At 37.3% G+C, this 21,637-nt stretch overlaps 1 protein-coding gene across 1 annotated transcript in view; it reads left to right on the top strand.

Moving 5' to 3' along the window:
* LOC128652409 (cadherin EGF LAG seven-pass G-type receptor 2-like) overlaps positions 1 to 21,637 on the top strand; it is a 307,753-nt gene that overhangs the window by 196,586 nt on the left and 89,530 nt on the right. Inside the window, exons 22-27 of the mRNA XM_053705347.1 lie at positions 5,411 to 5,594; positions 5,680 to 5,805; positions 6,407 to 6,569; positions 6,678 to 6,836; positions 7,479 to 7,608; positions 13,388 to 13,588. Of these exons, the coding sequence (XP_053561322.1) occupies positions 5,411 to 5,594; positions 5,680 to 5,805; positions 6,407 to 6,569; positions 6,678 to 6,836; positions 7,479 to 7,608; positions 13,388 to 13,588 (963 nt within the window). The remainder of the gene's footprint in view (positions 1 to 5,410; positions 5,595 to 5,679; positions 5,806 to 6,406; positions 6,570 to 6,677; positions 6,837 to 7,478; positions 7,609 to 13,387; positions 13,589 to 21,637) is intronic.

Raw genomic sequence — 21,637 nt, forward strand, 5'->3', positions numbered from 1 at the left:
GCTCTCTTAGCAGTGTTAAGGTCTCGGGGGAATTGCAGTGACGTCCTACTTGGACGACATATTAGTTCAGGTGCCATCTTGTCAACAAGCAAACTCTTCTATAGAGATCTTGTTGTCTTTTCTATGTTCCCACGAATGGAAAGTAAATTTGGAGAGTTCTTTTGTTCCAGCTAAAAGGGTAGTATTCTTAGGGACCATAATAGATTCCCTATTTATGAATATTTTTTTGACAGAGGTCAGAAAATCCAAAATTCTTTCCTCTTGCCTTTCTCTGCAGTCTGCTGTTCGGCCATCAGTAGCTCAATGTATGGAGGTAATTTGTTTGATGGTCGCTTCCATGGACATCATTCCCTTTACTCAATTCCATTTGAGAGCTCTGCAGTTATGCATGCTCAGACAATGGAATGGGGACCATTCTGATCCTTCTCAGAGGATGGTTTTAGATCAGTCGACAAGAGACTCTCCTGTGGTGGTTTTCTCAGGAGCTTCTGTCTCAGGGCACATGCTTCCAGAGACCTTCCTGGCGATTGTGACCACGAATGCCAGCCTGCTGGGCTGGAGAGCAGTCTGGGACTCATTAAAGGTGCAGGGACTATGGACTCGGCAGGAGTCTGCTCTCCCCATAAACATCTTGGAGTTGAGAGCGATTTACAATGCTCTGATGGCTTGGCCTCAGTTGCTCTTAGCCTGTTTTACCAGGTTCCAGTCGGACAATATCACCTCAGTGGCTTACATTAACTACCAGGGAGGAACTTGGATTTCCTTAGCCATGTAGGAGGTGGCTCAGATTGTTCAGTGGGTGGAAGCTCATAATTGCTGTCTATCTGCCATCCACATTCCAGTGGACATCTGGGAAGCGGATTTCCTGAGCAGACGGACATTTCTTTCCAGGGAGTGGGCTCTCCATCCGGAAGTGTTTTTCAGATAACTCTCAAATGGGGGGTGCTGGAGTTGGATAATTGCATCTCGGCAGAACGCCAAGCTTCCAAGGTATGGTTCTAGGTCAAGAGATCCGCAGGTCGCCCTGATAGATGCTCTGGTGGTTCCTTGGGAATTTTAGTCTGGCATATCTGTTTCCTCCGTTTTCTTTCCTTCCATGAGTCATTGTTCGTATTAAACAGGAGAGAGCATTGGTAATTCTAATAGCTCCTGCATGGCCTCGCAGGATCTGTTATGTAGACCTAGTGAAGATATCATCTCTTCCACCTCTGAGGGAGGACCTTCTAACGAGTCCATTCCATCATCCAAATCTTGTTTCTCTGAAGCTGACTGCTTGGAGATTGAACGCTTAGTTTTGTCTAAGCATGGTTTTTCTGAGTCGGTCATTGTGACCATGATTCAGGCTTGTAAGCCTGTTACTAGAAAGATTTACCATAAGGTATGGAGTAAATACCTTTATTGGTGTGAATCCAAAGGCTACTCTTGGAATAGGGTCAGGAGTACTAGGATTTTGTCTTTTCTCCAGGAAAGTCTGGAGAAGGGATTGTTAGCCAGTTCTCTGAAGGGTCAGATTTCTGCGTTATCTTTTTTGTTACACAAGCGTCTGGCGGATGTGCCAGATGTTCAGTCTTTTTGTGAGGCCCTGGTCAGAATCATGCGTGTGTTTTAGTCTGTAACTCCTCCTTGGAGCCTTAACCTTGTTCTTAAAGTTTTGTAGCAGGCTCCGTTTGAGCCATTGCACTCCATAGATATTAAGTTGTTATCTTGGAAGGTTTTGTTTCTTTTTGCTATCTCTTCTGCTTGAAGAGTCTCAGAACTCTTGACTTTGCAGTGTGATTCGCCTTATCTTATCTTTCATGCTGATAAGGCGGTTCTTCGTACTAAATTGGGTTTTCTTACAAAAGTGGTTTCTATTCTTTTTAATCAGGAAATTGTTGTTCCTTTTCTATGTCCTAATCCTTCTTCTCATTAAGGAACATTTGTTGCACAACCTGGATGTTGTGCATGCTCTAAAATTCTACCTACAGGCAACTAAGGATTTTTGCCAGTCCTCTGCCCTGTTTGTTTCTCTGGAAAGCATAAAGGTCAGAAAGCTACTGCTACTTTTCTCTCTGGTTGAGAAGTATAATTCATTTTGCTTATGAGACTGCTGGTCAGCAGCCTCCTGAGAGAATTATGGCTCGTTCTACGAGGGCTGTCTACTTTTCTTGGGCTTTCAAAAATGAAGCTTCTGTGGACAGATTTGCAAGGCTGCAACTTGGTCCTCTCTGCATACTTTTTCCAAATTTTCCAAATTTGGTTCTTTTGCCTTGGCTGAGGTTTCTTTTGGGATAAAGTTTATTCAAGCGGTGGTGCCTTCTGTTTAGGTCTGCCTGTCTTGTACTCCCTCCCTAGTCATCTGTGTCCTCTAGCTTGGGTATTGGTTCCCACTAGTAATTGATGACGTTGTGGACTCGCCATATCTTAGGAAAGAAAACAAAATGTATGCTTACCTGATAAATTTATTTCCGGATATGGAGAGTCCATGACCCCAGCCTTAATTTAAGACAGTTCATTTTTGATTAAACCACATAGTCATACATCCAAAGCACTCCAGCCACCAGAAGAAATCTTTGTTTAAAAGACCTTTATTTTCATTAGTTGGGTCCAAAAGTTTACAGGAACAACGTTTCGAACCTATAATAGGCTCTTAGTCATGTAGTCGTGTAAATAAAGAAATCAGGTAAGCATAAATTTTGTTTTTGCACAAATATATATTTATACCTATATATACACTCACTGGCCACTTTATTAGGTACACCTTGCTAGTACCGGGTTAGACCCCCTTTTGCCTTCAGAACTGCCTTAATTCTTCATGGCATAGATTCAACAAGGTGTTGGAAACATTCCTCAGAGATTTTGGTCCATATTGACATGATAGCATGACGCAGTTGCTGCAGATTTGTCCGCTGTACATCCATGATGCAAATCTTCCGTTCTACCGCATCCCAAAGGTGCTCTATTGGATTGAGATCTGGTGCCTGTGAAGGCCATTGGTGTACAGTGAACTCATTGTCATGTACAATAAACCAGTTTGAGATGATTTGAGCTTTGTGACATGGTGCATAATCCTGCTGGAAGTAGCCATCAGAAGATGGGTACACTATAGTCATAAAGGGATGGACATGGTCAGCAACAATACTCAGGTAGACCGTGGTGTTTAAACTATGCTCAATTGGTACTAAGGGGCCCAAAGTGTGCCAAGAAAATATCTCTCACACCATTACTCCACCACCACCAGCCTGAACCGTTGATCTAAGGCAGGATGGATCCATGCTTTCATTTTGCTTACACCAACTTCTGACCCTACCCTCTAAATTTTGCAGCTGAAATCGAGACTCATTAGACCAGGCAACGTTTTTCCAATCTTCTATTGTCCAATTTTGGTTAGCCTGTGCGAATTGTAGCCTCCGTTTCCTGTTCTTAGCTGACAAGAGTGGCACTCGGTGTGGTCTTCTGCTGCTGTAGCCCATCTGCTTCAAGATTCCCTTATACAGACCCTGCTGCAGGAACTCAAGAACTATAGGAATTCTGAAAGAATTATGCTAGTAACCTTTACAAGCATAACACACAACAAGATGTTTTCCAGACCTTATAATAAATACTTCTGGTAACAGTTTATCTAACTTGTCAGAAAAACACCTCTGAGACAGCACCAAGCATTCAATTGCCATGCTGTCAATTTCAGAGTTTTGACAGCTTTATAAAAGAAAGGACCTTGTGAGAGAAGATTCCTCCTTAGAGGAAGCCTCAAAGGTGGATGAAGGGGAACTAAACAATATCTGCAAACCAAGTCCGGCAAGGCCATGCAGGAGCAATCAGAATTGATTAGGTTGCTCCTGCTTGACTCTGGCTATCACTCTGTATAGCAAAATAAATGGAGGAAAGATATAAATCAGGTTGAACGACCAGAGAACCGCTTTGGCATCGCCCAAAGGTCCCAAGACCTTTGGTGGGGCAGTTGGTGATTCAAGCGAGAGGCCATAATATCAATTTCTGGCAGACTTAAATGTCTCAGTCTTATCAAAAACTTTCTGATTCAAAGAACATTCTGGGTGAAGAGACTGGTGCCTGAGAAAACCTGCCTCATACCTGTTCACACACTGAACGAGAAAAAGAAAGGAGCCCCCCAGAACCAAGGAATGGTTAGTCTGCCATCAAGTAAGGGACTGACTTGTCCTGTGATCTCATAGGATCCTCTGAAATAGGTCCTCGTGGTGTCCATTCATAGTTGCAGCATCTGCAGCTGGAGGGCAGATGGAACTGCATCTGAGACATCCACTATGAGACCCACAACTTCCATGCACTGAGCAACGGAAGGGAAATGATTAATCTGCAGGGCACAAAGGCATAATCACTCAATCAATTATGAACATAAGAAAAGACACATAGATATGAGGAATTAAGGAGCTCTTTGTAAGATTTGTTTTCCAATTGTGACTTTGAAGCAACTGATTTGCGACGCAGCCAGAGTGTGAGACCCAGCCAGATGAAAAGAGGGAGCCTGAACCAGAAGGTTGTCCAAGTAAGAGACCACAGAGATTTCTTGAGCTTGAACTACAGACAACAGAGCTCCCAGCACTTTTGTAAACACTCTTGGTGCTGTAGACAGACCAAATAGAGGGCCACAAACTGATAGTGCTTGTCTAAAAAAACAATCTCAGGAACTTAACATGATCCCTGTGATTATGGATATGTAAATAATCATCTTTTAAGTCTATGGTAGACATAAACTGACCCTCCTGCACTAAAGGAAGTAAAGTGTGAATTGTCTCCACAGTTAATTCTAATTGTTTCCACCCAGAAAGATTTCTGTAGATTCCCATGACTGTATCTTAAAGAGACACTCAAGTCAAAATAAACTTTTATGATTCAGAAAGAGCGTACAGTTTTAAGACACATTCCAATTTACTTCCATTATCAAATTTTGAACAGTCTTTTTATATTCACACTTTCTGGGGAACAAGATACTACTGAGCATGTGCACAAGCTCATAGGGTATACGTATACTAGTCTGTGATTGGCTGATGTCTGTTGAGGGATATTGATATGTGGAGCTTTTGTATATATTATGAAATGCTCAAAATGTAATCTTATATAAAGGAAACAGAAGTGTTAGAATAATTTAAGATGTGAATATGATGAAAGGGACATTTTCTTTGCTTTATTTAAAAGGGGATATTTTAAATGGAATACAAATTTTTTAAATGCAAAAAATAATTAACAACTGCTGTTCTTTAACATGTGTATACATTGTCATTTTAACCCCTTTATCCTCAAGGGGTTAAGAGGAAATTAAGTAGCATTTTGACACAATAAAGTTTGCAATTGTTGTCTGAATGTTTATATAATTTATTATTGCATTGTTTATCCTTGCTCTCTCATTGTTGAAATGACTCCTTGTGTCTGAGATGTTCTTTTCCTGTTACAGAATGTTGTACAAGCTGGAAGTTATCTTTTTGATTTGGCCACTAAACAACAGTGGGATTCCATCCAGGTATCCGAAGGTGGTACTGCTCTCTTACTCAGACATTATGAAAACTATGCAATTGCCCTAGCACGAAATATGAAAAAAACCTACCTCACCCCTTTCACCATCATTGCACCCAACATGGGTAAGTTACAGAGATAGCCCTAATGCTGTCTACAATTGAGAGCTACTTAATTATAAAGCCTTAACCACATCTTTATTTTGGCTAGTTGTCTCTGTGGCGTGCTTGGACAAGGCAAACCTTGCAGGTGCTGTCTTGCCTCGATATGAGACACTACATGGACTAAAGCCAACAGACCAGGACACTTCAGTGATCTTACCTCATAATCCACAGGGTAAGGAGTAACTGCATTAAAGAAGTAGATTGGTGTGACATCATTTTAAAGAGGTTTATAAAAGCGAGTGGGAGCTGACAAGGCTTGTGTGTTTGTCTTAAAGGACATGGAAACCCAAGTTTTTATTTCATGATTCAGATACAATATACAATTTTAAGCATCTTTTCAATTTACTTATTTTATCTCATTTACTTTCTCTTGGTATCTTTTGTTGAAAATCATACCTAGGTAGGCTCAGGAGGTGGGAGCTAGCTGCTGATTGGTGGCTGTATATATATGCCTCTTATGGTTGGCTTATTAGTGTGTTGAGCTAGCTCCCAGTAGTGTATTGCTGCTTCTTTAAGAAAGGATACCAAGAGCATGAAGCAAATTTGATAATAGAAGTAAACTGGAAAGTTGTTTACAAATATATGCTGAATATATATTCTAAATCATGAATGAATACTTTGGGGGTTTCATGTCCCTTTAAGGAAACCAGTCTAAATCCTACCTTTTAACCCATATATTTTGTTTAATCCTGGCTGTAGCACTTTTTTTGCCCCAGTGATAATTTGTCTGAAGCATTTAACTCATACATTGCATTGCATCTCTTATCCTAAAGCAAGACCTACTGAGGAGCCATTAAACCGAAGCAGAGTGAAGCGAGAGGAATTAAGAAAGGATGGGTCACCAAAAGATTTCCAGGTCATAGTAACAATCATTATATACAATACTCTGGGGATACTGTTGCCTGAGAGGTGGGACCCTGACAAAAGGAGCCTCAGGTACTCATAGTGCTATAGTTTGTGTCTATAGCTTCATTCTCATTATTGTTTTTAGCTTCATTTATTCTCTTTTTTTACATTCTTCACTAACTGCTCACATCTTCTCAGGGTTCCTAAACGACCTGTGATAAATTCCCCCGTTGTGAGTATTAACATTCAAAAGGCTAATGGTGAGGCTGTGGACCAGCCAATAACAGTGCAGTTTCGCTTGCTTGAAACCCAGGATCGTTCTAAACCTATTTGTGTGCACTGGAACCATTCCCTCCCGTGAGTGCCTCACCTCTGCTTGGTTGCAAATTGTTCTTTCTATCTCATACTGACACTCTTTCTTCTCATTTAAAGTGATAGTAAACTATAATGAATTAAAGCCCAGTATCTAAAAATAATCTTAAAAACATGGGCCCTTTAATTTATTAAAATGTACAACGCTTCTTTTTATAAATACTTACCATTTAGTTACAGTAAACATCCTCGGCCGCATCTCCTTCTGTATTGAGCAGATTGATGATGAATCCGGCTTCCTACAATTGCTACATGCCCCACGAGTTGTACACCAAAGGGGGCACACAACAATCTGCTCAATACAAAAGGAGATGCGTGCGGAGGATCAGGGGTATGTTTACAGTAACAAAATGGTAAGTATTTTAAAAAAAGAAGCCTCATTGTAAAGTTTCATGAATTAAAGTGCCCATGTTTTTTAAGATTATTTTTAGATACTGGGCCTTAATTCATTAAACTTTACAATCACTTTAATTTTCAGCTCAAACACTTCAATTTTCTGACCTCATCACTGTATCACCCCTCCTAGTTCTCTTTTCTTTACTCACCTCACTCTCATTTTGTTAACGTCATACTATTTAATTTTCCTCTTCTTTCTTCACATTCATTCTATTTTTTTCTACTTCCAAGACTTACAACTCCTGGCGGCGGTTGGTCAGCTCGTGGCTGTGAGCTGGTTTTTAGAAATGAGACCCACATCAGCTGTCAGTGTCAACACATGACCAGTTGTGCAGTCTTAATGGACATGTCCCATAGAGAGGTGAGCGAATAAATTAAATATATAAATATTTATCAAATGTCCTTGATAAAGTACTGTATTGTATCAAATTGATAATTAATATGTTCTTATTATTGCAATTTAATTATAATCAGTAATCTTTATGGTGTCAGTTACCCATCTCTTTTTATTTAAATTCACTGCTATTATCCTCCAAATGTATTTACCACTCTCCTCTCCTTTTTAACTGGTAATTTTATTATATATACACACACTTTTATTTTAATGTATAAATGTTATTTTTTAATTACTTTAATCTATAATTGGTATTTTGGAGTACAACCCATTTTATAGATATATAAAAAAGTTGATTTTAAAAATACATATATATACTCTGCATAATGTCCATGGGCATTAAACAGATTAAATATTAAAATGTATATAGTCTGTATAATGGTCTCAAGAATTTTTATTTTACAGGCAAGTTTGTATTTATTTTAACTAGGTAGAATAGTTACTAAATAGTTATTTACTATTTACTAACTACCTAGCTAAAATAAATACAAATTTACCTGTAAAATAAAACCTAACCTGTCTTACACTAACACCTAACTTTACACTACAATTAAATAAATTACCTAAATTAAATACAATTAACTAAATTAAATACAAATACCTAAATTACAAAAAAAACAAAACACTAAATTACACAAAATAAAAAACAAATTACAAGATATTTAAACTAATTACACCTAATCTAATAGCCCTATAAAAAAAAAAATGCCCCCCCCCAAAAAAAAAAACCCTAGCCTAAACTAAACTACCAATAGCCCTTAATAGGGCCTTTTGCGGGGCATTGCCCCAAATAAATCAGCTCTTTTACCTGTAAAGAAAATACAAAGAACCCCCAACAGTAAAACCCACCACCCACACAACCAACCCCCCAAATAAAACCCTAACTAAAAAAACTAACCTCCCCATTGCCCTGAAAAGGGCATTTGGATGGGCATTGCCCTTAAAAGGGCATTTAGCTCTATTGCCGCCCAAACCCTAATCTAAAACTAAAACCCACCCAATAAACCCTTAAAAAAACCTAACACTAACCCCCGAAGATCCACTTACAGTTTTGAAGACATCCATAGTCAACGAAGCCGGGAGAAGTCCTCAAGGAAGGGCAAGAAGTCCTCAACGAAGCCGGGAGAAGTCTTCATCCAAGCCGGGAGAAATAGTCCTCCAGACGGGCAGAAGTCTTCATCCCAACGACATCTTCTATCTTCATCCATTCGGCGCGGAGCGGGTCCATCCTCTTCTTACGACGACTCCCGTCGAATGAAGGTTCCTTTAAGTGACGTCATCCAAGATGGCGTCCCTTAGATTCCGATTGGCTGATAGAATTCTATCAGCCAATCGGAATTAAGGTTGAAAAAATCCTATTGGCTGATGCAATCAGCCAATAGGATTGAACTTCAATCCTATTGGCTGATCCAATCAGCCAATAGGATTGAGCTTGCATTCTATTGGCTGTTCCAATCAGCCAATAGAATGCGAGCTCAATCCTATTGGCTGATTGTATTAGCCAACAGGAATTTTTCACCTTTAATTCCGATGGGCTAATAGAATTCTATCAGCCAATCAGAATTCAAGGGACACCATCTTGGATGACGTCATTTAAAGGAACCTTCATTCTGGAAGAGTCGTCGTAAGAAGAGGATGCTCCGCGCCGGATGTCTTGAAGATGGACCCGCTCCGCGCCGGATGGATGAAGATAGAAGATGCTGTCGGGATGAAGACTTCTGCCCGGTTGGATGAAGACTTCTGCCCGGTTGGATGAAGACTTCTGCCGCTTTGTTGAGGACTTCTGCCGGCTTTGTTGAGGATGGATGTCGGGTCTTCAAAAACTGTAAGTGGATCTTTGGGGGTTAGTGTTAGGTTTTTTTAAGGGTTTATTGGGTGGGTTTTATTTTTAGGTTAGGGTTTGGGCACTGAAAAAGAGCTAAATGCCCTTTTAAGGGCAATGTCCATCCAAATGCCCTTTTCAGGGCAATGGGGAGCTTAGGTTTTTTTAGTTAGGATTTTATTTGGGGGGGTTGGTTGTGTGGGTGGTGGGTTTTACTGTTGGGGGGTTGTTTGTATTTTTTTACAAGTAAAAGAGCTGATTTCATTCGTGCAATGCCCTGCAAAAGGCCCTTTTAAGGGATATTGGCAGTTTAGTTTAGGCTAGGGTTTTTTTTTTATTTTGGGGGGGCTTTTTTATTCTGATAGGGCTATTAGATTAGGTGTAATTAGTTTAAATATCTGATAATTTCTTTTTTTATTTTGTGCAATTTAGTGTGTGTTTTATTTTTGTAATCTAGGTAATTTTGTATTTAATTTATGTAATTGATTTAATTGTAGTGTAAGGTTAGGTGTTAATGTAAGGCAGGTTAGGTTTTATTTTACAAGTAAATTTGTATTTATTTTAGCTAGGTAGTTAGTAAATAGTTAATAACTATTTAGTAACTATTCTACCTAGTTAAAATAAATACAAAGTTGCCTGTAAAATAAAAATAAACCCTAAGCTAGATACAATGTAACTATTAGTTATATTGTAGCTAATTTAGGGTTTATTTTACAGGTAAGTATTTAGTTTTAAATAGGAATTATTTAGGTAATGATAGTAGGTTTTATTTAGATTTATTTTAATTATATTTAAGTTAGGGGGTGTTAGGGTTAGGGTTAGACTTAGGTTTAGGGGTTAATAAATTTAGTATAGTGGCGGCGACATTGGGGGCGGCAGATTAGGGGTTAATAAGTACAATGTAGGTGTCGGCGATGTCGGGGGCGGCAGATTAGGGGTTAATAAGTGATTAGGGGTGCTTAGACTCTGGGTTTATGTTAGGGTGTTAGGTGTAAACATAAATTTTGTTTCCCCATAGGAATCAATGGGGCTGCGTTACTGAGCTTTACGCTGCTTTTTTGCAGGTGTTAGACTTTTTTTCAGCCGGCTCTCCCCATTGATATCTATGGGGAAATCGTGCACAAGCAAGTAAATCCAGCTCACCGCAGCTTTCAGCAGCGCTGGTATTGGAGTGCGGTATGGAGCTCAATTTTGCTCTACGCTCACTTCTTGCCTGATAACGCAGGGTTTTTTATAAACCTTTAATACCAGTGCTGTAGGGAAGTGAGCGGTGCAATAACTTGCAAGTTAGTACCGAGCAGCTCTTACCGCAAAACTCTTAATCTAGCCGTAAGTACTTACAAATTTGACCATTTGCACTCACTAAGCTACCTTTCAAATCTACCAAATTTGGCAGAAATTCATTCACACAATCCAAAATTATTAGCACTTGAAAAATAGAGTTTAAAGGGACATAATACTCATATGCTAAATCACTTGAAACTGATGCAACACAACTGTAAAAAGCTGACCAGAAAATATCTATATGTAAAGAATGAAGATAGTTTACCTCAACATTTCTTCAGCTCACCAGAGTAAGTGCTGTGCAAACAGTTATACTTCAGCTGCTGTCCAGCTGCAAGTTGGGGGAAAAACCCTCAAACAATCAGCATCAGCAGACAGCAGTGCTGAGGTAATGCTTTGTCTTTGCTGTGATCTCATGTGATCTCACTAAACTCTCATGAGATTTCATACAACTTACTTAAAGGGACATGAAACCCATCATTTTTCTTTTTCTTATTTTTCATTATTCAAATAGAGAATGTGATTTTAAACAACTTTCCAATTTACTTCTTTCATCCAATTTGCTTCATTCTCTTGGTATCCAACAATGCACTACTGGGAGCTATCTGAAGACATCTGGTGAACCAATGAAAAGAGGCATTTCTGTGCAGTCACCAATCAGCAGCTAGCCTCCACTAATGCAGTGCTGCTCCAGAGTCTACCTAGATATGCTTTTCAACTAAAGATACCAAGAGAATGAAGCAATTTAGATAATAGAAGCAAACTGGAAAGTTGTTTAAAAATCACATGTTCTGTCTAAATAATGAAAAACTTCCTTTCCTTTAAACTGAATAGGAAAATAACATGACGGTGCCTGCACATGACAGATGCACACTCCCTAGCTTGTTCTGTATCTGGTAAATTTAAACTATTGTAATAATACTACTACATATTTTAAAAAAATCTGCTCTGCATAATGCTCAAGACCTTTATAAAGAGTAGTTATCCACATTGTTATATTTACTCTGCAGAATGCCTGCAGAAACTATGTAGAATAGATATTTGTACAGGTATTTTTAAATCAACTTTTTATGAATCCATTAAATTAAAATGTTACATTCAAATTGTTTTTTAAAATAACAATTATAGATTCAAATCATTCAAATTTAACATCTAAACACTAAAATACAAGTTTGTAAATGAATAAATAATCTCCAGTATCAAAATCAGCTTTAAAAGCGAAGTGGATAAGGGAGTACAGGGAGTGGAGATATGAAAAGTGAATCAATGGGGATTTGCATAAAAGTGAGTTTGACAAGATATCCATATCCTTACTCTTATCTAATCGTTTTATTCTGTTGCTTGTTGACACTGTAATTATAGCAAATTAATCCTAATGTAATTGTCGTCACATTTGCTGTTACAGCCCAAAAAGCTAAGCTTTACCTTTGTATTTCTATTGTTTGTAATACTAAATCATAACATTGTAATGAAATTCTTACGATTTTCTTAAAAAATGAAGCAATTATTCTTATACCATATCTGCAAATTACATTTGATCTTTCTATTTCTAAGCATAGGGAAAATGTGTTTATTTAGAAATTTTGGGTCAGATTACGAGTGGCGCGCTATTGTGTTTATCGCGGCTGTTTGTGCGCGTCAGATGTATCGCAAATGTTACAAGTTGAAAGTGTGATTGCTTGAGGGCAATTGAATTTAACGATAGATAGAAGCAGTGTCCGGCGATTGGTGACAGACTGCGCGCCTGTCCACCTTAAGGATCACTAGTGGCATGTGAGGATCAGTGGCGCGTGTCTGTGTAGGGGGATCAGAGGGGAGGAAGAGGGCATCTAAGGGGAGGGAGAGGTGATTTTGGCCAGGGTAACAGGCTTTAAGACTAGTATGTATATGTGTGTGTGTATATCTATATATGTATATGTTAATATGTGTCTACAGATGTATTTATGTGTATTTAAAGACATATATTGACATATATATATATATATACACATATGTATATATACTGTATATAGACATTGGAGCAATTTGTAGTCAAGTACATGAAAACATGTTAAAGGATATTTATGCAATATTCATATTTAATAAAGTGTTATACTATGTATTTACTGTAAATATTTCACATTCCAATGTTCTTCACATAGCAGAATATGTTCTAAGTATATATCTATATATAATCATATAGATATATATTGTACCAAAATACCATCAGATATAAGTAGAAAAATATGTATTTATGAATAAATTGTGAAGAACATTGGAATGTGAAATATAATTTTTTTGCTGTTGGGTTTAGCGCACTTGAGTATATTCGATTGGGTTCGCGCGCGAGTAGAGTGGTTTTTTCCCCCCCACACACTTTTATTGCCCCATTGACTTCTATGGGGGAATACGTTAACGCGGTCACAATATTCTAACGTTGGCTTATTGAGCGCATCGGGTTAGCGCCCGAGCAAAACGTTCAACTTGTTATAAGAGCACTACCCTTTGCGCACAAACAGCTTACTTCTAGCAGAGTTAGCGTGTGAGCGGGAGCTATAAATACCGCTCCACTTGTAATTTGGCCCTTAGTATAAAAAAATGGATAGTCTGTATTTAATCAATGTCTTCCTCCTTTATTGTATTTCACTCTCTACTTTTCAGAATGGAGAGGTGCTCCCTCTGCGCATTATAACCTATGCCTGTGTTGGGGTTACTCTGGGATTCCTGATGCTTTCCTTGCTCGTCCTATGTTTCCTGCGCTCTCTGTACAGCAACCAGCACAGCATTCATCGCAACCTACTGCTTTCCTTGCTTTTGTCACAGCTCTGCTTTCTGCTGGGAATCAACCAGGCTGACCTGCAGGTATGTGTTAGAAAACTAAAGTAAACGCAATGCACTGCTCTATAATCAATAAGGCCTGGACTACAAGTGGAGCGCTATTGTAAACTGTGCGTGCGTGAGTACATTGCAGGCATCTGTGCACTTGTATTACAAGTTTCCTGCTAAAGCATTAGTATCGCTCAAGTGCAACTTCCATAGTATAAGTGATAATCTGTGCATGATCTCCACTGTGAAGTTACCAAAAACCTACCAGTTACACCTTATAGAAATGCAAATCAATAGTACAACGGACATTCATCAGGAATATCCCTTACAATACTGGTGTTTAAATTGATACCGTAACTTGTACAGCATGAAAGGACAATAGCAATTTGACTATGTGAAATTAACCTCTTCACTTCCAAAAGGAAAGCAAAACTTTAAAATAAATTAGTCAAACATTTGAGTTGGGAAATTACGAGTATACAGTACAGGTGTAATTTATATGTATTATACTGGCGGGGGGGAATCTAAGTTTGTTTTATTGAGAAAGCGTTGTTTTGTATTTTATGTAGTTGGTTTAAAAACAAGATTAACAATACTGGATCTTAATATCCTGCATTAAATATAAGGGCAGTGGCTTTGCCCGATCACAATACTGCATTTTTAACCTATTTGAGTAATAACAACTGTGTGTAGACCCTGCACTAATTTTAAATGTGCCTGTGGCTCCCCTCTAAGGGTCCCCTAGTAAACCCATATTATTTTTAACCTATTCTCACAGTGTAAAGCATGTTGTGTAAAAAAGAAAACTGTATAGCACTGTACCGACCACGTGCACTGTACCGACCACGTTTATGCAAACTGGATCTCACTGTTCCAACTGGGTTTATGCACTCTCACTGTGCCAACAGTGTTTATGCAATCCAGCTTGGTATCACTATACTATAGATTGCATCCAGTTTTCATAAATGTGGTATGCATAAACATGGCTGGTACGGTGCAACACAGTTTGCATAAACGTGGCTGGTACGGTGCAACACAGTTTGCATAAACGTGGCTGGTACGGTGCAACACAGTTTGCATAAACGTGGCTGGTACGGTGCAACACAGTTTGCATAAACGTGGCTGGTATGGTGCAACACAGTTTGCATAAACGTGGCTGGTACGGTGCAACACAGTTTGCATAAACGTGGCTGGTACGGTGCAACACAGTTTGCATAAACGTGGCTGGTACGGTGCAACACAGTTTGCATAAATAAGGTCGGTACAATGAGAAAGAAGCGGCTAATTAATTTCAGTGGTAGAAATCGTGCCTTTTTATAAAACCAATTTTACAGTATAAGGAATGTTTCAAAACACTAGGAAAAGTTGCAGCCATTTTTAATGCAGAATATTAAAGGGATACTAAAGAAAAATAATTTCATGATGCAGATAGAGCAGCAATTTTAAGTAACTTTCTTATTTACTCCTATTATCATTTTTTCTCACAAGAGAACCTGCAGTCAGTATTTCTCAAGCAGCGATCATCAGACTGCTGCTTCCTACCCTCTTCTCCACCTCTTAGGGGGAGAATTTCATCCTCCCCGGTCTCGTCCGACCAGACAGATTGACAGCTCCTGCCCGCGTATGAATAGTGCTTGTGTGCAATGGTTAATTCCGGCAGCAAATTGCTGCCTGCCTGGGGCAAGCTGGGGTGGACAGGGCCGAATATGTACGCCCCGTCCACCCTTGCGTGATAAATCGAGCCCTTACTGTGCACTGTCTTTTATGCATTGAACACTAGTTTAATAGGGTTCTACTGTTGGCTATTGATGCATTCATGTAACTGAGGTTACCATTTTTTATTCTGTAATTTTTTTATTGAATTGGCCTGTGACTCCTTGTGAGTGTGGGGGATACGTTTATTTGTGGTAACCTTACTTGTTGCATGATCTGTAAGCTTACAAGCTATATAGAATAGGTTACTCAGTGTTAGGAGGGGTATCCTAGAACTAGGAGGGGGCTCAGTGTAGCAGAGCACGTGCTGTTGAAATGCCAGCAGACTGCAGCAATGCTCTAGCACTGAAACTAGAGGTACGTCACATATATATTTCAAGGTAAAATCTTACTTTACTTTCAGAGTTTAAGTTTCCAATTAAAGTTACGTTGCATGGAAATTACGAAATGAACCCCCCTTCAAATAAAGATGACAAATCAATAATATATCATTACATTTTATAGTGTCGGGTACTTTCATTTCCATTTATTTTGTTCTATTCAACAAATATGCACTATGTTATAATGTCCCATGCATTGCTGACATTATACAGTGGGGAAGGAAAGTAAAGAGGACGACGTGTCTGAAAATATCCTCTATAGATAAAGGGGCCAAATTATCAAGCTCCGAATAGAGCTTGATGCCCCTTGTTTCCGGCGAGCCTTCAGGCTCACCGGAAACAGAAGTTATGAAGCAGCGGTCTGAAAACCGCTGCTCCATAACTTGTCCGCCTGCTCTGAGGCCGCGGACAGAAATCAACCCAATCGAATACGGTATTTATCGATGTGCAGCGATAAATCTGTAGGGGCCGGTATTTATCGATGTGCAGCGGACATGATACGCTACATCGTTTCATGTCCGCTAACACTTTGATAAATATGCCCCAAAGAGTTAATCTTAAAGGGACATTATACACTTGATTTTTCTTTGCATAAATGTTTTGTAGATGATCCATTTATATAGCCCATCTGTTTGTGTTTTTGTAAAAATTTATAGTTTTGCTTATTTATAAATAAAATTGTGCTGATTTTCAGACTCCTAACCAAGCTCCACAGTTTTAGATGTATACTGATGTATACAGACTTCAGACTGCTTCTGTTTGTATAATGGGTCTTTTCATATGCAGAGGAGGGGGGAGGTTCTGCTATCAGCCCCTTTCAGTGGGTGTCCCAGGCTTATCTCATTAACAGTGTTAAATTGGGAGCTTCTAAGTAAGTTTTTAAAAGGTTTTACACTGGATTTCTATATCGGTATCTGTGCATATTATTCTTTATAGTAGTGTCTATTACATGCAGTTACATTAAAATTGGTGTATACTGTCCCTTTAATGCCTATTGAAGAGCAGGTTTAAAGCATTAGCATTTTTTTCTGTATTGATTACTCAATTATCTCAAGTTTTAAAATCACTGAATACACTCCTTATATACTGCAGCATTTTATCAAAGGATAATTATACACTCCTTATATACTGCAGCATTTTATCAAAGGATAATTATACACTCCTTATATACTGCAGTATTTTATCAAAGGATAATCATACACTCCTTATATACTGCAGTATTTTATCAAAGGATAATTATACACTCCTTATATACTGCAGTATTTTATCAAAGGATAATTATACACTCCTTATATACTGCAGTATTTTATCAAAGGATAATTATACACTCCTTATATACTGCAGTATTTTATCAAAGGATAATCATGCACTCCTTATATACTGCAGTATTTTATCAAAGGATAATCATGCACTCCTTATATACTGCAGTATTTTATCAAAGGATAATCATACACTCCTTATATACTGCAGTATTTTATCAAAGGATAATTATACACTCCTTATATACTGCAGTATTTTATCAAAGGATAATTATACACTCCTTATATACTGCAGTATTTTATCAAAGGATAATTATACACTCCTTATATACTGCAGTATTTTATCAAAGGATAATCATGCACTCCTTATATACTGCAGTATTTTATCAAAGGATAATCATACACTCCTTATATACTGCAGTATTTTATCAAAGGATAATCATACACTCCTTATATACTGCAGTATTTTATCAAAGGATAATTATACACTCCTTATATACTGCAGTATTTTATCAAAGGATAATCATGCACTCCTTATATACTGCAGTATTTTATCAAAGGATAATCATGCACTCCTTATATACTGCAGTATTTTATCAAAGGATAATCATACACTCCTTATATACTGCAGTATTTTATCAAAGGATAATTATACACTCATTATATACTACAGTATTTTATCAAAGGATAATCATACACTCCTTATATACTGCAGTATTTTATCAAAGCATAATCATGCACTCCTTATATACTGCAGTATTTTATCAAAGGATAATCATGCACTCCTTATATACTGCAGCAACTTATCAAAGGATAATCATGCACTCCTTATATACTGCAGCAACTTATCAAAGGATAATCATACACTCCTTATATACTGCAGTATTTTATCAAAGGATAATCATGCACTCCTTATATACTGCAGTATTTTATCAAAGGATAATTATGCACTCCTTATATACTGCAGTATTTTATCAAAGGATAATCATACACTCCTTCTATACTGTAGTATTTTATCAAAGGATAATCATACACTCCTTATATACTGCAGTATTTTATCAAAGGATAATCATGCACTCCTTATATACTGCAGCAACTTATCAAAGGATAATCATACACTCCTTATATACTGCAGTATTTTATCAAAGGATAATTATACACTCCTTATATACTGCAGTATTTTATCAAAGGATAATCATGCACTCCTTATATACTGCAGTATTTTATCAAAGGATAATCATACACTCCTTATATACTGCAGTATTTTATCAAAGGATAATCATGCTGCAGCAACTTATCAAAGGATGATTATACACTCCACCCCCATACACATGGACCATCCTAGCAGGTATATAGGGAATATTTTTTTTCCCGGTGTTACTCTGCGTATGTTCTTAAAGATAATGTAATCAAAGTCCCACTTGAAAAGGAGGTCCCAAGTCTACAACAGTCCCAAGACCACAAACATTGGCAAAAAATTAACAGTCTTAAATCACGGAGAAGGCGTGTGCTAGGTAACCTCTTCTTCACAAACAATCACTTACACAACACTAATAAAACTTAAGAGAATGCGCTCCAGTGGCAGTGGCACAATATCATTCAGTGGCAGTGGCACAATATCATTCAGTGGCAGTGGCACAATATCATTCAGTGGCAGTGGCACAATATCATTCAGATCATACAACCCCTTATAATGCTTCCATCCCCATAGAAGGATACTCACAAAGGGAAGACACTTATTTCAAAGTGCAATATGACACAGTCTGGGAAAATTGGGAGCTTCCTAGCTAGCTAATCACAGGTGCAAAACAGAAACCTTCTGTACTTCTGCCTTGCTGTCAGGTGAAGTAAAGACACTTGAATCAAGTATGTTGTATAAAAAACCCTCTCACAAGAGGCTTTGTTTTTTTTTATTAACAGCAAAAAATGTTTTGTATTTAAAAACAAACTCCAAATGCATTTTCTGTACAGTGTTACCGCTTCCTCAAGTGGCATAAAAATTCTAGGCACATATGTGCTTTATATACACACAGAACTTAATTAGCAAACATTAACATTACTGTATTAATATACAATTCAAATCTGCAAATACAATTATAATTAGATTGTAATACTTTTTTACACACTTAAGAGATGATCCTGCCCAATATAGTGGTGTACTTGGCGTTCATCGACATAACGGAAAATTTAACCGTATTGATTACTGAAATAATTTACCGGTAACCAATATTATAAAATATATATATATATATTTTTTTTTTTTTAAAACTCATTAAAGTCACACTCACCTGAATGAAGGCTCCCCTATAATCTAAAGCAAATCAACTCTCAAGTGTCAAAAAGCTGCTCACAAGCCGAACATACAGATTAAACGAACATTAACCAAGAAAAACAAAACAAACATAATGATATATAGTCCAGCAGCACCCTCAAGTATACAAAAAAATGAATTACTACAACAAAATTACAAAACAATGTGAAAAATGTTATATAGTGTCCTGGATGTCAAAAGTTATCCAACAGCTCCATCTAGTGCAACCAAATTTGCTCCCAGTTTTGCAAACTTGTTTATGGGTAACTTTGAGCAAGCTTTTATGTATCCAATCTTTATACTGAGCGAATGTGATTTACTATGGCAGGTTTATAGATGATTTACTTTTTATTTGGGATAGTTCAATGGCTTTAGCTAATGATTTTCTAAAGCATTTAAATAGTAATGCTTGGGGAATCACTTTCTCCCATTGTATCAGTGAGGAAAGTATCTTAGATGTAACTTTGAAATGGGATGAAGATGGTAACATGGTATCAAATAAATTCTTCAAAAAAAGTGGATTAAAATAGCTATATCAATAGAAAGAGCAATCGCTATCCCAAATGGTTGGATAATATCCCTTTTAGTCAATTCTGTAGAATTAGACCAAATTGTACACAAAAAAAGGATTTTTTTTAAAAGAATGTGACCCAAAAAATTGCATTATCTCCAAGTAAAGTAGTCTGCACTAAAAAGGTAAAATCTATTAAAAACAAGAAAGGGAAAGTAGAACCAACCTTAGGATTAATGTGTACTTTTATTGATGATAAATGTATAGAATTTAAATCTAACCAGACAGGAGAAAGATTTCTGATAAAATCTAGATTGGCACGTGACACTGCTGCTTATGTTATATATTTAACTGAATGCATTGGGGTGTACAATATTGTGGATGTACTTGCAGAACAGTTAGAAATAGATGGAGTGAACACTTAAAGGGACATGAAACCCAAATGTTTTTCTTTCGTGATTTAGAAAGACCAATCAATTTCAAACAACTTTCCAATTTACTTCTATTAGATCATTCTCTTGATATATAGGAAATCTAAATAGGCCCAGTAGCTGCTGATTGGTGGCTGCATATGATGCCTTGTGTGATTGGTTCACCCATGTGCATTACCATTTCTTCAACAAAGGATATCTGAAGAATAAAGCAACTTGAATAATAGAAGTAAATTGGAAAGTTGTTTAAAATGTTATTCTCTATCTGAATCATTAAATAAATATTTTGGGTTTCATGTCCCTTTAAGAAACATTAAGAACACATTTCTTAAGCATAGTGTCTCCCAACATAGTACTTGTAAACATGGGTGTAAGAAAGGTGTATACACTATCAAACCAATTGATTTTATTCCACGCTCCACTTATTATAATATGTTCACTAGATTAAGGCAATGTGAGACTTTATGAATCTGGCATTTAAAGACTTTATCTCCTAATGGTTTAAATGAAAATATAGATTTGGCTACTTTTAAGTGATATTTTTTTTTTATATATTTGTGTTCATGGATATATATATATATATTTCTCATAGTTTTGTGTCAAAATTTATTTAGGGTGGTATAATATGTGTGTTGTATTATAATCATCTACTCACAATTCACATATTTATATTTAAATATTTTATTATATTTATATTAATCAGGATTATATTGGGATTTACCTGCCCAAAAAAAGATGTCCAGGTCGCACTATTTCACTTTATCGCTTGTTAAGATATTATTATTATTTGTTATATTTTATCTATGAAAGATACCTAATATTACATAAAAAATGAACAATTACAGTTTTAGTCCACTAGATGGAGCTGTTAGATAACTTATGACATCCAGCACACTATATAACATTTTTCACATTGTTTTGTAATGTTGTTGTAGTAATTACATTTTTTAACCACTTGAGCCTGCTGTTGGATAATTTATCATTATTTCTCTTGTTAAGTGTAGTCAGTCCACGGGTCATCCATTACTTATGGGATTATATCTCTTCCCCAACAGGAAGTGCAAGAGGATCACCCAAGCAGAGCTGCTATATAGCTCCTCCCCTCATACGTCATATCCAGTCATTCTCTTGCACCTAACTAAAGACAGGTCGTGTGAGAGGACTGTGGTGTTTTAAACTTAGTTTTTATTTCTTCAATCAAAAGTTTGTTATTTTAAACGGCACCGGAGTGTGTTGTTTGTTCTCAGGCAGCATTAGAAGAAGAATCTGCCTGCGTTTTCTATGATCTTAGCGGACGTAACTAAGATCCACTGGCTGTTCTCATACATTCTGAGGAGTGAGGTAACTTCAGAACAGGGGAATAGCACGCAGGACCCCCCTGCATGGAGGTATGTGCAGTAATTTATTTTTTAAGGAATGGAATTGACTGAGAAAATACTGCTATTACCGATATAATGTAAGTGCAGCCTTAAATGCAGTA

The sequence above is a fragment of the Bombina bombina genome, chromosome 3, assembly GCF_027579735.1.
Source record: "Bombina bombina isolate aBomBom1 chromosome 3, aBomBom1.pri, whole genome shotgun sequence".
NCBI lineage: Eukaryota > Metazoa > Chordata > Amphibia > Anura > Bombinatoridae > Bombina > Bombina bombina.